At 49.5% G+C, this 13,796-nt stretch overlaps 2 protein-coding genes across 2 annotated transcripts; one reads left to right on the plus strand and one right to left on the minus strand.

Moving 5' to 3' along the window:
- Window positions 1-4,141: 4,141 nt before the first annotated feature.
- On the minus strand, window positions 4,142-7,115 carry FOXG_14321 (uncharacterized protein; the record flags this gene model as incomplete). The annotated part of the gene is made up of 3 exons (XM_018394390.1): window positions 6,393-7,115; window positions 5,650-6,334; window positions 4,142-5,598 (listed from the first exon to the last, which is right to left on the minus strand). Exons 1-3 carry the CDS (start codon window positions 6,906-6,908, stop codon window positions 4,142-4,144), a joined length of 2,658 nt encoding a protein of 885 aa, XP_018254510.1. The 5' UTR covers window positions 6,909-7,115.
- An 897-nt stretch (window positions 7,116-8,012) lies between these two features.
- FOXG_21675 (uncharacterized protein) lies at window positions 8,013-9,267 on the plus strand (the record flags this gene model as incomplete). Its single annotated transcript, XM_018402022.1, has 3 exons — window positions 8,013-8,382; window positions 8,434-8,756; window positions 8,803-9,267. The coding sequence occupies 3 exons, from the start codon at window positions 8,013-8,015 to the stop codon at window positions 9,265-9,267; spliced, it is 1,158 nt and encodes a 385-aa protein (XP_018254511.1).
- Window positions 9,268-13,796: the final 4,529 nt, after the last annotated feature.

Genomic DNA, 13,796 nt, shown 5'->3' on the forward strand with positions numbered 1-13,796 from the left:
TTGAAATACGCTGGTGGGCCTGGATCCGTTCATTCCTGCACGCTTGACCGGAAAGTCGCCCAGAAAGGGTCGACCGAGGTACTCCACGTTTCTGGGCCGCCCCCGTCTGTGACAGGCCTCTATCAGTAATATCGAGTATAGCCTCAGCTACGTCATCTTCGGTATAAACACGGCGAACCATTGCGAAAGGAGTTCCGAGAAGAAAATTAGGTGAAAATTTGGCTCAAGTGGATGGAGTCGCGTGGGGTAGATGAGGAGAAATGCGAAAGAATTCAAAGTGCTAGAGAACTAGGCCACAAGGCGGAACGGGGAAAAGTCAAGCCGATATGAAAATGTCACGAAAACTACTATACAATATTAGTATAGGTTTGCAAGTATCTACGTCCTTGGCTGAATGCGATGTACTTGAAAATTCGGAGTTTGTATGGGAAGATTGAAATTTTGGTGGTCCATTAGGTGAGGGTGCCCACTAGGTGGTCCTGGATGGTAGAACTAGACAAGCTCGCATCCACACTAGTGAGCCTCTTGCAATCAGCAGCAATGGCAGTGGGCCGGCCTGCGAGGAAGGGAGCACGCAACGCTCCGTGGTGGACCGAAGAGTGCGCCCTTGCTGCTGCCGGGTATCGGGCGATCAGAAGGCTGTACCCTCTCGGATTCAGCCAAGAGGTTCAAATAGCCAAGCGAGATTTCCACTGTGTGGTCCGCCGCGCCAAAAGGCTCTATTGGCGGAACCTGATCAACAGCTTCTCAGATAGCAGCTCCGTTTTCAAGGCCGTCCGATGGCTGAGATCGCCAGGAGCCTTCCAACCGCCTCCACTCCAAGTGGACGACGTGGTCTACGACACCCAGCTCGACAAGGCCAACGCGCTCCGGCGAGCGACTCTAGAGCGTCGGACAGCTGAGGACGATATCCAGGATCCCTGGATCGAGGTCAGCCCTCGCAAAACGATCCCATTTTCGCATGAAATCTCCCTAGAAGAAGCGCAGGATGCGACTCTCCGCACCGGGAATACATCGCCGGGGGCAGATAACATCACAGTCAAGCTCCTCACAGCAGTATGGCATATTATCGGAACACACGTTCGCCGCCTCTTCGAGGGGTGCCTGGCCATAGGCCACCACCCAAAGCCTTTCAGAGCGGCCGAGGTGGTCATGATCGCCAAACCTGGACGCAGAGACCTGACGACCCCGCGAGCCTGGCGACCCATCTCTCTGCTCTCCTGTCTCGGCAAGGGACTGGAACGGTTAGTCGCGCGCCGTCTCGCGTAGGCATGCATTCACCATGGAGTTCTTCACCCGCAACAAGCTGGAGCGCTTCCAAAGAGGTCTGCGACAGACCTCGTAGCCGCCCTAGTTCACGACATTAAGGAGGCATTTGCGCGCAAGAAGGTGGCCACGCTGGTCACGATGGACATTCAAGGCGCGTTCGACACTGTCCTACGCAACAGACTGATTCTGCGACTTCGGGAACAAGGCTGGCCCGAACATCTCGCCCGATGGGCCGGATCCTTTATGGATGACCGATCTGCCTGTGTTAGGTACCAAGATACAATCACCCCGCTCTCTCCTCTCCAGTGCGGTCTCCCTCAGGGATCGCCGGTATCGCCGATCCTCTTCCTGTTATATACAGAGCCCATCTACCGACTGAGCAACCCCCAAGGCCGGTTTGGCTATGCAGATGACACAGCCATCCTGTGCGTCGGCGATACGGTCGAGGAAACGGCCGCTGCGGCATCACGTTCTGTCGAAGAAATGGTCCGCTGGGGCGCCGCAAACGGGGTATCTTTCGACCCTAAGAAGACCGAAGTCATGCACTTCTCTCGGAGCAAGCTCGGGACCACACCGGCAATACGCCATGGCGATTTCGAGAAGCACCCCGAGGCAGCAATGCGCTGGCTAGGCATCTGGCTGGACAGCAACCTGTCATTCCGAGTCCACGCAGAAAAGTGGACGGCTAAGTCACAGGCAGTCGCCCACCATTTGCGAGGACTCACCAACACGATACACGGCCCGCTTCCCAGCGCTGTACGGAGCGCCGTCAGGGCCTGCGTTGAACCAGTCCTGCTCTACGGCACCGAAGTATGGTACCCAGGGGCAACCCGGCTCAAATCCCTTGATGAGACCTACCCCCTCGCGAAGCGCACGCTTCCACCTAGGCAACCCACATACCATCAGCTCATCAAGCGGAAGTACCAAGCTCCAACAGAGAGCAGCTTCAGAACCCGTCTTCGAAGGACCAATGAGCTCCTCGCACCCTGTTCACGACCAGCCCTCATGCAGAAACGCTTCGGCAAGGGACAAGATACACCCCTACAGACAGCCCCGAAAGAGGAATCGGCCGAGGCCTTCCTCCAGTGGGTTGAGACAGTAGACCCAACCACCTGGATCGTATACTCAGACGGCTCATTGTCCTCGGAGGGAGCAGCCAGCTATGGCTTCGCCATTCACCAGCAGGACCTCTCCATCTGCGACGGCTCGGGCCGTCTTGGACCTGCCGAGGTCTTTGACGCTGAAGCTACAGGAGCACTGGAGGGCCTCAAAGCCGCTCTGAACCTCCCAGGATCGGCGGCACGGGACATTGTAGTCTGTCTAGACAACCTGGCAGCCGCCACATGCCTACGGGGCACACCGTCTGATTCTTCACAAGCAGTCTTCGTCGAGTTCCAGGCGTTAGCTGCATCACACGGAGCTACACGAGTGCGCTGGATACCTGGCCACACGGACATTCCCGGCAACGAACAAGCCGATAAACTAGCAAAGGCAGCGTCCTCGCTGCCAGAACCGGAAGGCGCTCAGCCGACGCTAGCATACCTGCGAAAGGTGGCGAGGCAGAAACCAAAAGAAGCTTTCGAATCCTGGTGGACTACCTCCGTTCCCGAGCAATACAAGAGATTGAATCTCAAGGCGACTATACGCTGCCCACCGGAACTCTCGCTCCCTCGGGCTGCCCTACACCATCTACTCGCAGCAAGATCCCTCCATGGGGATTTCGCTGCATACCACGAACGATTCAACCACAAGGACGCGCGGGTGACTTGCTCGTGCGGACGACGCAAAGCACCTGACCATGTTTTCTACTGTAGGAAAGTACCGCGGCGGTGTCGAATAAGGCTCGTCCCCTCGCCGACTGCGGCGGTCAACCTCGCAATAGGAAGGAACTTCGACAAGTACATCAAGTTGACCAAGTCAAGCGCCTTCTTCGAAAGGATTTGCACTCGTCACTAGATGAGGCAGATCGGAGATGCATTTGTGTCTCCTCTTCCCCTTCTATCTTCCTTTCCCTCCTTTTTCTTTGTTTCTTTTCTTTATTCTCACGGCTCGGCCGCCTCGTGCGGTCATGCCGCCGCCCTCTCCCCAGTCTCACTAAAGACTGACTGATATAGCGGCTACCGCTATGATAGCCGACCTGGTCATCCCGCTGACGGGTAACAGGCTCGACAGGACGCGCTTTTGAGCCGATGATATGCTGGATAGTGGTCCGTTCTGTAATTTGCGAATGCTTTACGTAGATTTTAGCACTAGAGACTCTAACTCAGCACGTCCTGTGCCCCAATAGGGGACTTTACGGGCCTCACGGCCCCCGGACGAAAAATATACATACATACATACATACATGACCGATCTAAAGCGGACCCAGTAATCAAGACCTACTTTCTCAATAAAATAAAATCTTCCGTATTATTAAAAGTCCTTTAGTTTATATTTCAGCGTGTGAACCAATATTGTGGTGTTGTTGCGTTGAGTAAAGCTTTTACAAACTCCCCAGATGTAAAGGCCATAACCCGGAACCTGAAACTTAACATTGATTACTGATCAAAGAGTGCTTCTGCATTTGGCTAGGACATGTGGGTAGTTGCTTGATTATCCTCCGTATGTCTGTAGAAGCATTATGCCACATAGCGGATCACCCAAGCAGTCGATCAAACAGTTGTAGGCCTGATCCAGGTGTCGGACCGCCATCGGATCTGTCTTGGTGTAATTGTTCTCTAGTTTGCCGAACCCTTCCTGGATCATCTGGGGCACTTTCTTAAGGGTACCTCGTAACCTACATCGATCCTTCTCTTCCTGCCAATCTTCTATCGCTAAGAAACACAATAACCCAATATCACAGTTGAAGTGAATACAAATATCGACCACATTTTCACTGCTTCTTCTTGAGAGCAGCCCAGTGGCTTGCTAAGTGGTTTGAGAAATGACTAGGGCGCTTATAGAGCTTCCTCTTGGACTCGATACAGAAAGGACATACGTAATTGCCAGGCTGTATCCGTAGCCCATGGATTCCAAGACTGAGGTTGTTATCCTGCTGATACTTTTCTAAACATGCGATCAGATCCTCAGGAAGTTTCTTGTACCAGTCACCCTTTGGGCGAGTGACTTCGAGCTCGCAGGAAGTCTGTGCATTACATCCATCATTCGAGTCAGATGTTGGTGCTCCAGGGCTGTTTAAGCGACGCTGCTCAGTTGCTATGCTGGCAGATGACCCTCGAGTATGGAACGAGTCATCGCTCTGGACCTGAGTGGGAAGAGCAGGTGCATATTGGGCAGTTGATATTTGATTGAACGATGCTCGAACATCTGGCGATTTACTGGCAAGTTTGGTCGTCCATGGTCGAGTACACAGTGACGGTGATGGTGACGGCGGTGATGGTGCATTGACGGCTAACTGGGACGAGCGAGCAGGAAAAGTAGACGGCTGATTATTCAGAGTTGGCGTTTGACCGGGAGGTTCGTGCGACGGAGGACTGTTCACTCCTGGCTTAAGCATGGAGCTGATCGGTGGCAATACAATAGTAGTTCTGGAGGTTTCGAAGTTATACGGAGCTCTTATTTGACTTAGACGTGGGTGGTCCGCATTACATGGCATACCGCCAACGGCGTCTGATGCGTCATTGCTGCTCTGAACCACGCTTGGAGCTTGTTGTGCTTGTTGTCGCTCTTCTGCGGTTGAATTTGCAGCATCGATGATGGGCCGATTGCTGTGAGGACGACCCATCTCGACTTGGGCATGTTGCTCCAGAGCGTAGGGCAGGGCCGGTTGCGCAGAGTCTGTTGATGAAGCGTGCGGGATAGATGGACTTGATGGAAAAGGCTCTGTTGCGTAGATTTCTGGCGTTTTAAGTGGATTTGACATTAGGTTCATAGGAAGCAACTCTCTTGAAGGTGGATGCGGTGGGCATATAGCGACGCCAGAGGCTTGCTCTGACACAGATAATCCAAATAACCCAGCTCCCATATTTTTCTCAGGGGTAGCGGCCCTGTTTGCTCTCTCATTGCAATGTGGTCTTAACAAACCAGCGTCCTTACAAACTTCTTGCGTCGTATTTGAAAGTGCGGCAGTACTTATAGGCTCAAAGATGTCACAAGGTTCATCAAGCTGTCGTCCCGGCTCATGAGAAGATGTCGCAATGTCTTCCAGGTTCAGTCGATGCTGTTGTCCCTCATCGCTACGAAGATCGGGTAGCGATTGTTGTTGAATGGGGGGGTCATGCAGGGCGACGTGATCTAAAGGTAATACTGGTTGAGTTGCGGGTAGAGAACTGGGTTCCTCTTGATCCTGGTCAGGAGCTGCCATCTGAGGACCGCGATGCTGAAGAGGAACTGTACATAGTAAGCGATCCAGTTCATCAAGGGAGCATATTACCAATTCACCTTTCAGAGGCGTGGGCGGATAGCTGTTGGCCTCTATTGATGACGGTTCTGTCGCGTCAGGTGCTTCAGACTTTGATCTGTCTACTTCTCGTTCTGGCGAACGTTTTTCTGCCCGAGTCTTAAGAAACTTGCGAACCGACCGTATGTGAGGAACAAGTGAGTTCTTGTTGTTCGCATCGAACTGCCTCAAATCTCTTGCAGAGACCCAGCCGACAGCGCTCTTGGCGGGAAAGTCTTGGCCATCAAAGTACATTACGGGGAACTCTCGCTCCATGACCAGAGGCTCGCCGTCGTTAAATCCCTCCGCCCAGGAAAAGCCATCTTGCTTATTGCAGTAGCACCTAGGGAGAACCTCTGCTAAGCCAAGACTTTCTATCGAACCCGAAATGCCGACGCTTTCGAGATCTTGCATCGGAAGTAGGAGTACAGCGAACCAGTCCTTGGACTTTTCCCAAAATGCGAGATAGATGCTGCCGGCATCCGGGTTTGTGATGCCCTCAAAGTCTTCGTCTGTGGTAGATCTCTTGTCGCCTTGTCGCCTGTGGCTATGCCGTGTTCGTCTTCGCAAAGACCTCACAGCTGGATAAGAGACAAGAGAATTGCTGAGTTTGGTACGAGGGGCATCTTTCTCAACCTGACGTCGTTTCCTTCCCATGGATTCTGGCGATGTTCTCCTTCGTTTGTACTATGACAGTCAGTAGGCAAGCATGAATATGGGCGATGGATCGGGCGATTACGCTTACGGGAGTGGTCGGACTTGTGTGCCTGTTTTCGGGCATTCCTTTAGGTACGCATGCCTCTTTGGCGCCGATCGCTTGGAGAGTTGCATCGTGTGGCTGACAAGTAACGACTGCATTGTTTGAGTCTTGCCGGTCAGAATTCTCGCTCGAGATGCTTCGTAGATACGACTCTATTTTCGCAGGCCCAATAATTTCCAAGAGCTCGTAGCGGAGCGCGTCTGTAATTTCTTGTAACGCCCGGTTATACACCCTCTCCTCGTCCTGCACACCAGCCTCGTATTTTATTTCCAGCTCTTTTAATTGCCCCCCTAACTTCACGATACTGTCTTGGAGGCTTGATTTTTCTGGCGCTGGGGCTAGTTCCAAGCTTGTCCATAATTGAGCGATGCGCCCCCGGATTTCGACCGTCTTCTCTTTGTAAATTTCAGCCGGAGATCTGACGCTTGACAGCTTGAAAGCATATCGAGCAACTACCCCTTCAATCTTTTCAAATTGTTGCAGAAATTCTGTAGGTGCCATTCCGAGGAGCGTTCGAGGACGTAGGTCAGTAAGCGTGGCTGCTGAGTCTTGGGAGTGCAACAACCGTTTGAGGTGATAGCTAGCCGTCCAGCTACGGCTCTACGGTCGCGCTGTGGCGGCGTGTTAGCACAGTAAAATACAGTCTTGTTTTTACGTAAGATCAACGTAGCGCGCGATCAGGAATGAAGAGGGATGTCGATTGTTATCGTAGGATGTTCAATTAAAAAGCTCGAGACGCGTCAAAATTGAAACGCCAACCAACAATCAATGGTCATAAGTCACATGACAACGTTGCTGTTGGCTGTCACACCTCAAAAGGGTCAACAGAAATAACGCCCAGATTTTGCCTGAGGCAGAAAGGCGTAACTGCGTCTGATGATATCTCTCGAATTCTCAGCCTTTTTTTCGCCCCTTCTCTTTTTCTTTCTTTTCAGCTCGTTAACCCTGTATACAATACGTTATGCATCATTTTGTAGGTGAGTACTTTTTAATTGAGCATCCTGTATTCTCAGAAACGCTACAGTCTCCAATTTACACGTGCTTTTTATTAGCTTTCGTTGGCCATCACGCTAGGGGTAGGGACGGGAATCTCAATACTCTAGTCAGGCTCTGATTGGTAGACTTGGATCCACTCGACCCCTGTGAGGTGGATGGGGAGAATCTGATTTTCCAGTTGATCTTAACATTTGGCTATTAGGGATTTATGTTAGCAGGTTTGCAAGGCGAACTCTAAGTGTAGGAAAAGAAATTTCACATCCCTTAGTAGACTGCAATGTGATTAAAGAATATTCTCCTGGGAGATGTTTTATTAATAGCTTGACAGTCGCTGTTTACGGAGAGGACCGTGTAGATGATTGTGACCTAAATACCTGGTGGAGACATTCGGCTCATAGCGGAGGAGGCTGTGAGAGCAAGCAGCTCAAGCTACATATGATTGGTGGAAGTAGTGGAGTCGACTAAGGTACATGATTGGGTACCCCCCATGTAATATCAATTATGTAAGATCTCCCCACAAAATAAAATCAGGCAACCCATCAGCTCGTTGGATGAGTGATCTCGAATTCTTCATAATTGCCCATCTTCCTAACTTCAGCCAAGAGAATGATGGGGTCTTCTGCACCTCATCACCGACACCAATCATCACTAGAGGGATTCATTGACTTTTCTACAGGCGCAAGTCCTTCGTTCAACCCAGATGAACTTGATAAGGCTGCTGGTGTTCTCCGTCGCGTTATCGAGCACTTCGAGCCCTTGTCGACTGAAAAGCCGTATAATCGACCTAGGCTGGTTCGTCTAACGTACGAACATGCTCGATCAGATCAATCTAAATCCAACTTCTTGCATGCATTCCTCGGGGCAGTGAATATTACGATAGATGAAGTTATCGATCTCGATGATGAAACGGTGGAAGAGGAGATTCGTTTGGCCTTGAACGCCTTTGCAGATTTCCTGGTCGACAACTTCTTCCTTCCACGTAAGTCGTCTTTTTTGCTAGCATTCGATTTCAACACTCATCAGACTCTAGTCAAGGCTGCTGGCAGCAAGACGCCCCAACCATCGCCCGCAGCTAGCTCCCGAATCACGAGCACGCGTCCTGTTGTCGGGTCCGTGGAACGAGTGGCGTCGCTTAGACGTGACTGCCTAGTTCGTGACCGACATCGTTGCGTAATATCTCACGATTTCGATATGAAAGAAGCTGAGCGCCGTATTGAAGAGAGCGGATATGACTATGCTTCAGACGATCAAGGACAATTACTCAAAGAACAGGAACCCGGATCATTTGCGGAACTGGAAGTCGCGCATATACTTCCTCACTCATTGATGACTACGACAGGAAACCCTGAGCTGGTAGGTAAATATCCAGTTCTACACCTCAAGCTAATATGTGTCCTAGAATAAATCCAAGGAAACGGCATTGGCAATACTTGATATGTTTGATCACGATATCGTGCACCTTATCGAAGGCCCAGATATTGATCGTTCTCGGAACGCTCTCACTCTGAAAATTGATTTACATCGGCAGTTTGGCAACTTCAAAGTTTTCTTCGAGCCTACGAACCAGCCCAATAGCTACCGGATCGATTCAACCCTCCGTCAGCCATTCAGGAACCGTATTTTCCCAGTCAATCGTACTTTCTTTCTCACTCCCGAGCGAACCATCGATCCCCCGTCCGCTCGGCTTCTTGCTGTTCACAACGCTATTTGCCAGATTTTACATTTAAGTGCCGCCGGAAATTACATTGACAGCATTCTTCGCGACTTGGACGATGGAGCTGTACAATCTGACGGCTCTACTAATCTAGCCAGTCTGCTTCGGCTGAGGCTAGATTGTTGGTGGGAAAGCGCAGTGGTTGAATAATCAGGCGTCTCTTTACACCTTATATAGCTCCGTATCTAACGCCTCCTTTCTATTTAATAATAGATAACAAATGGTAGAAAGGATGAAATTTCTGTATATAAAAGTTCGAAGGACTTGATATAAAGGCTCCCACAAGCAGTTGGTTATCAATTCATAATTAATAACCTCTGTAGCTAGAGTTTTTTTTTTAGAGTTTTCATCTTCCTTCCTTCTTTTTTTTTAAGCTATATAGTGCTAGGATATGTTGACAAGTATATCTAGGGTCTATGTCGAAGACGCTAGATATGCCGGTTGGTTGTAATTACCATTATAATAGGCATACTGATCGTGATGTCTTTTGGAAGGCCTCTTCTCTGGTTATGCGAGCCTTTCTTTATCCTTATTGAATTACTTGGCTCATCTTGCTTTCTTTTACAGAAGCTTCTTCTATTTTACAAGCCGCTTTTATGTCAGGTGCCTTATGCACCGTGGCGATATTACGTTTTTAGCTTATGTAGCTGCTCGGCGCTTGGCTATCTATGCTAGGTCCAAGCCTAAGACCTTGCGACTTAATGCCTCTACTCCTAACCTGTCCCTCGTAAGGTCCTAGAAAGCGTCTGTAGGATCCTTACGAGTTGACTCGTTCGTGCTTGATACTCTAGAGACCTGAAACAGCATAGTAGTTCTCAGAAGTATGATACGGAGTGTCTTCGTTCGACTACTCTTGCGTATCTTATCTGGAATTGAATATATGGTATAATCCACAGAGTTCACGGTGCAGAACTGAACATATGTACCTCTCGCTGGGAATATCGCGCGCTAATCCTAAATATGCCCTGATTATCTCAGATAATAACATAATGTACCGCCAAAAAATACAAGCCCGCAACCGGGTCATTGAAAGCTTCTGTGTTGAGTGAAGCTGAGCTCTAATAGAATCTCAAGGAACTCTTCAATACTCTTCACTGCAGTTTAATACTTGACTTCATGGCTTGAGCCCTCATGTAACGGCAAAACGTCAAGTCCGTTCCAAATCTCAGTATCTAACATCCAGTCATCGAGACTATTTTTCCATTCACTCTGTTCAATGTCTTCTTTATAGAATCGGGCAGGCAAAACGGCAGTGCTCTGTAACGGCTAGAAGCCTGGGGTACCGATAAGTCGTATGTGGCTGTCCATCGATGGTGATAGGCTGGGTAGCCACGGTTCTCTAGCGGCCTTTTGCTAGTAGTATCAGCCTCATCAACGCGGAAAGAGAGGCACGCGGGCTACAAAAACTGTTATTGGATGTCATCACCAACGGCAATTGATGTAGTAGTAGTAGTAGGAGGAGGAGGAGGGGGTGAGAGGCTGAGACTGAGTGACTTAAATTTCACCTATCGAGTAGTGCCTCTGCGACTGGTGCAAAATCTTTTCAATCACCTTCTTCGCCAGCTTGTCTATATTCTGAACATCAAACCCCTTCCTAAATTCGATATTGTCCCAAAGGACATCTTTCCGCTTACTATCTTGCAGAAAATATTGGTCTTTTTTCACGAAATAAAGATAGACGTTCCCACCAGGATCACCTGAAGACGACGAACGGCTTGAATTCTTCAGAGTCCCAACCCAACATCGCTCGTTCTTCAGCTGCAGTCGACGCCCGCGCTGTTTGTCTGTAGCGTGCTCTAAGCGAGTAGGTGGTGCCTCTGTCACAGAAACTTAGCTTTTCTTTCTCAAATTGGGTACCTGGACGCTCACGACGTCGGCGGCGAGCCACCTTCCTCGAGGATTTACCAGTGGATCCAGGCATATATTCGAAAAACGTATTGTGAGGGCCAAATTCAAGCAGCTGCCACGAAAATGGTGGAGTAATGCGGGGTTTCTCAGCAGTGGAATAATCCACCACTTGACGGGTCTATGGCGGGCGCGCCCCTTACGTAATAGAATTGTCGGATTATGATTGGCAGTTACGAAAAGAACTCCACCCCTGTCGTTGAAGGGAACTCTACCTCCTGTGAGGTGGGGCACCAAAAAGAACTCTGCCTGTATCCCTGCTGGTTATGCAAGGCTGATTCAAAACGTCTCGATATTTCTCTTCCCGTCTAATAACTTGCCGTAGGTGAGCGGTAGCTTCAGGTGTGAGGTTTTTGGACTCAAGTCGCAGCTTGTGCGGGGCCATCTTGGCCTTTGGTTCGCTTCTGCGCTCTCTTTTAGCCTTCAGAGTGATTTGGAACCATCTACTGCCTTCCCGAGAAGGGAAAAAACGCTGACATGCTACCCCTTCGATCCATGGTAGAGGATCAGTTGATGGAAGCCCTTTCGACGGCCGTCCCTTAGCCCTGGGGTTGACCCAGCTATGAGATTTACTACAATGCTCCTGCATTGCTTGCAGCTGGCGGACGTTGAAGCTATTGCATAGTCGGCATTTCAGTACACCAAGCTTTGGTGGGGCAAGACAAGGGATAGGCTCGGTTGTCGACGGTGGATACTGCAGCTGGGGTAGCTCAGTCCGGCTTCGTAGTACGCCAGGTATCTTTCGGATCTCTTCAACCAGTCGCCGCCAGGTTTCCAGGTCTATATTAGCATGCCTTTGGGAAAGATGTGTGGCCGTTTCGCCTGCCAAACACGCGTACTGACACGTCTGACACACGATGAGTCGATACTCTGGAAGAAGAACAAAGGGATATATAGGGTTGGAACAGCCCAGCTCTGTGAAAAGATTGCTTGCCATGACTTGACCTGTCGGGAGGTTCTGATTCTCGAATACAGTCTGCATAATGTCTTGAAGCACAAAAGGTTGAAGTCTGAGCAGGAGCTTTACGCGGTACGTTCTGTGTATGGTCAGAATTCGACGTTGTAACCCTGGTCCAATCACAGACCAGAGTCGACCCCCAGCAAAACTCAAGGCTACCCCACGACTAGTGACTTTAGTAAATTCAAGTCTACCCCCGGTCAAAAATCAAGTCTACCCCTTGTAAAGTGGGGCAGAATAAATCAATTCTAGTAGAATTGATTTTGGTATGTAGGACTAGGATTAGGACTATGCTATGGTGGTCAAGCAGTAGTACGAGGAGGGAGAGATAAGATGTGCAGATGGAGGAAATCAAAACATCAGTGTGTGCACGGGCCAGATTGTTGTAATTTGACGAATTATTAAAGATATGATACGTGCACGGGCCTAATGTGGGTAACCCAGCGACGTGCACAGACCAATTTTGGCACTTTTTGTTGTAATTCATCGAATTATCATCACGACTGCCTACAGTAGGCCGTTCATAAACCCCTAATGCTAAAAGTCGGCGTCAGACGGAGCAAAGTGGAGACCTAACCTGGAGGCGGTGCGAGCGACAGTCAAATTTGCGATGGCGACAGGAAGATTGAGCCAGGAAGGAGTTTGAGAAGGAGAAAACAAATGACTACTAATATTAACATCACAGCTGATTACTAACAACAAACAGCCTCAAGTTGACAGACCATGCTTCAGCTGCTGAAGATAGGATGCTGAACACTTGGAGATGGTATTGGTTGGCCTTCAAGCAGGTCTGTCAAGCAGAGTCAAGCAAACGGGGCTAGAAGAGTAAGAACAGGAAGAGCAGTAGGGCTTTCTTTTGTGTAGAATGGACGAAAAGCGGGGAATACGTGAATAGCTTAGCGTAGCCACAGGCCCTATGAGGTCCGTTCTCCCGGGCGTAATAAATACTACTACTACTACTACTACTACCCTAATGCTAGGTGCAGTTGGCACGTGCGTCAAAAATACAGGGCAAAAGTATTAGTAGGGGGGTAGCCTTGAACTTCTGATTGGGCCTTGGTTACACGTCAAGATGCGGCGACACCATAACGCAGCGCGTAAAGTTTTATCTCAGGTTCATCAACAGCACCGCAAATATGAACTATGGCCAAAAACTTAAATCCCTCTGGGCTTGATTCATCACGTCATGACGCTTAATCTTATGACAGAGCCTGGTTCTTCTTATCCTATATATCCCTACTCTTCTATTATTAATTGTCGTGTACCCCGAATCGTCGCTTATCCCCCCTGTTCGCCCTCACATGTGTCTCTATCTCCGGCCTATTTCCATGCGTCTATTTCATAGCGATTAACCTTCCCTTTTCCTGAACGCGTTTACTGGGTTGCTTTTATTATCGAGACCCTTTATCATAGCTTGATTTGAGATTTGTATCCAATACTACTTTCAAATTGGTTTCATCCAACGGCAGATCGAAATTAACCGCCTTTCGCTATGGAACTCCAGGATCTCTTTCACTACGGCCATTCTTGGCATATCATTGTTTGCAAATGGTATGGCGTTGTACCGCAAACTAACATCGCCCGGCACGTCCGACAACAGCAAAATCCAATGCGTACATATTAGGCCGCTGCTACATTCGAAGTCCTCAGCCCACGTCTTCAAGTCCTTCATAGCTTTTAGACGTTCTGCCAATTCCCACGTCGTTCTCCAGGCGAACCGAGAGCCATAAGGGTGAACCCTAGATATTGACCGACGGCCATGCATATATGGAGGTTATTTGGATGTGCCGACACCTCCGGACCAGACTCTGCTAGG

Source organism: Fusarium oxysporum, chromosome 15 (genome assembly GCF_000149955.1).
Source record: "Fusarium oxysporum f. sp. lycopersici 4287 chromosome 15, whole genome shotgun sequence".
Taxonomy (NCBI): domain Eukaryota; kingdom Fungi; phylum Ascomycota; class Sordariomycetes; order Hypocreales; family Nectriaceae; genus Fusarium; species Fusarium oxysporum.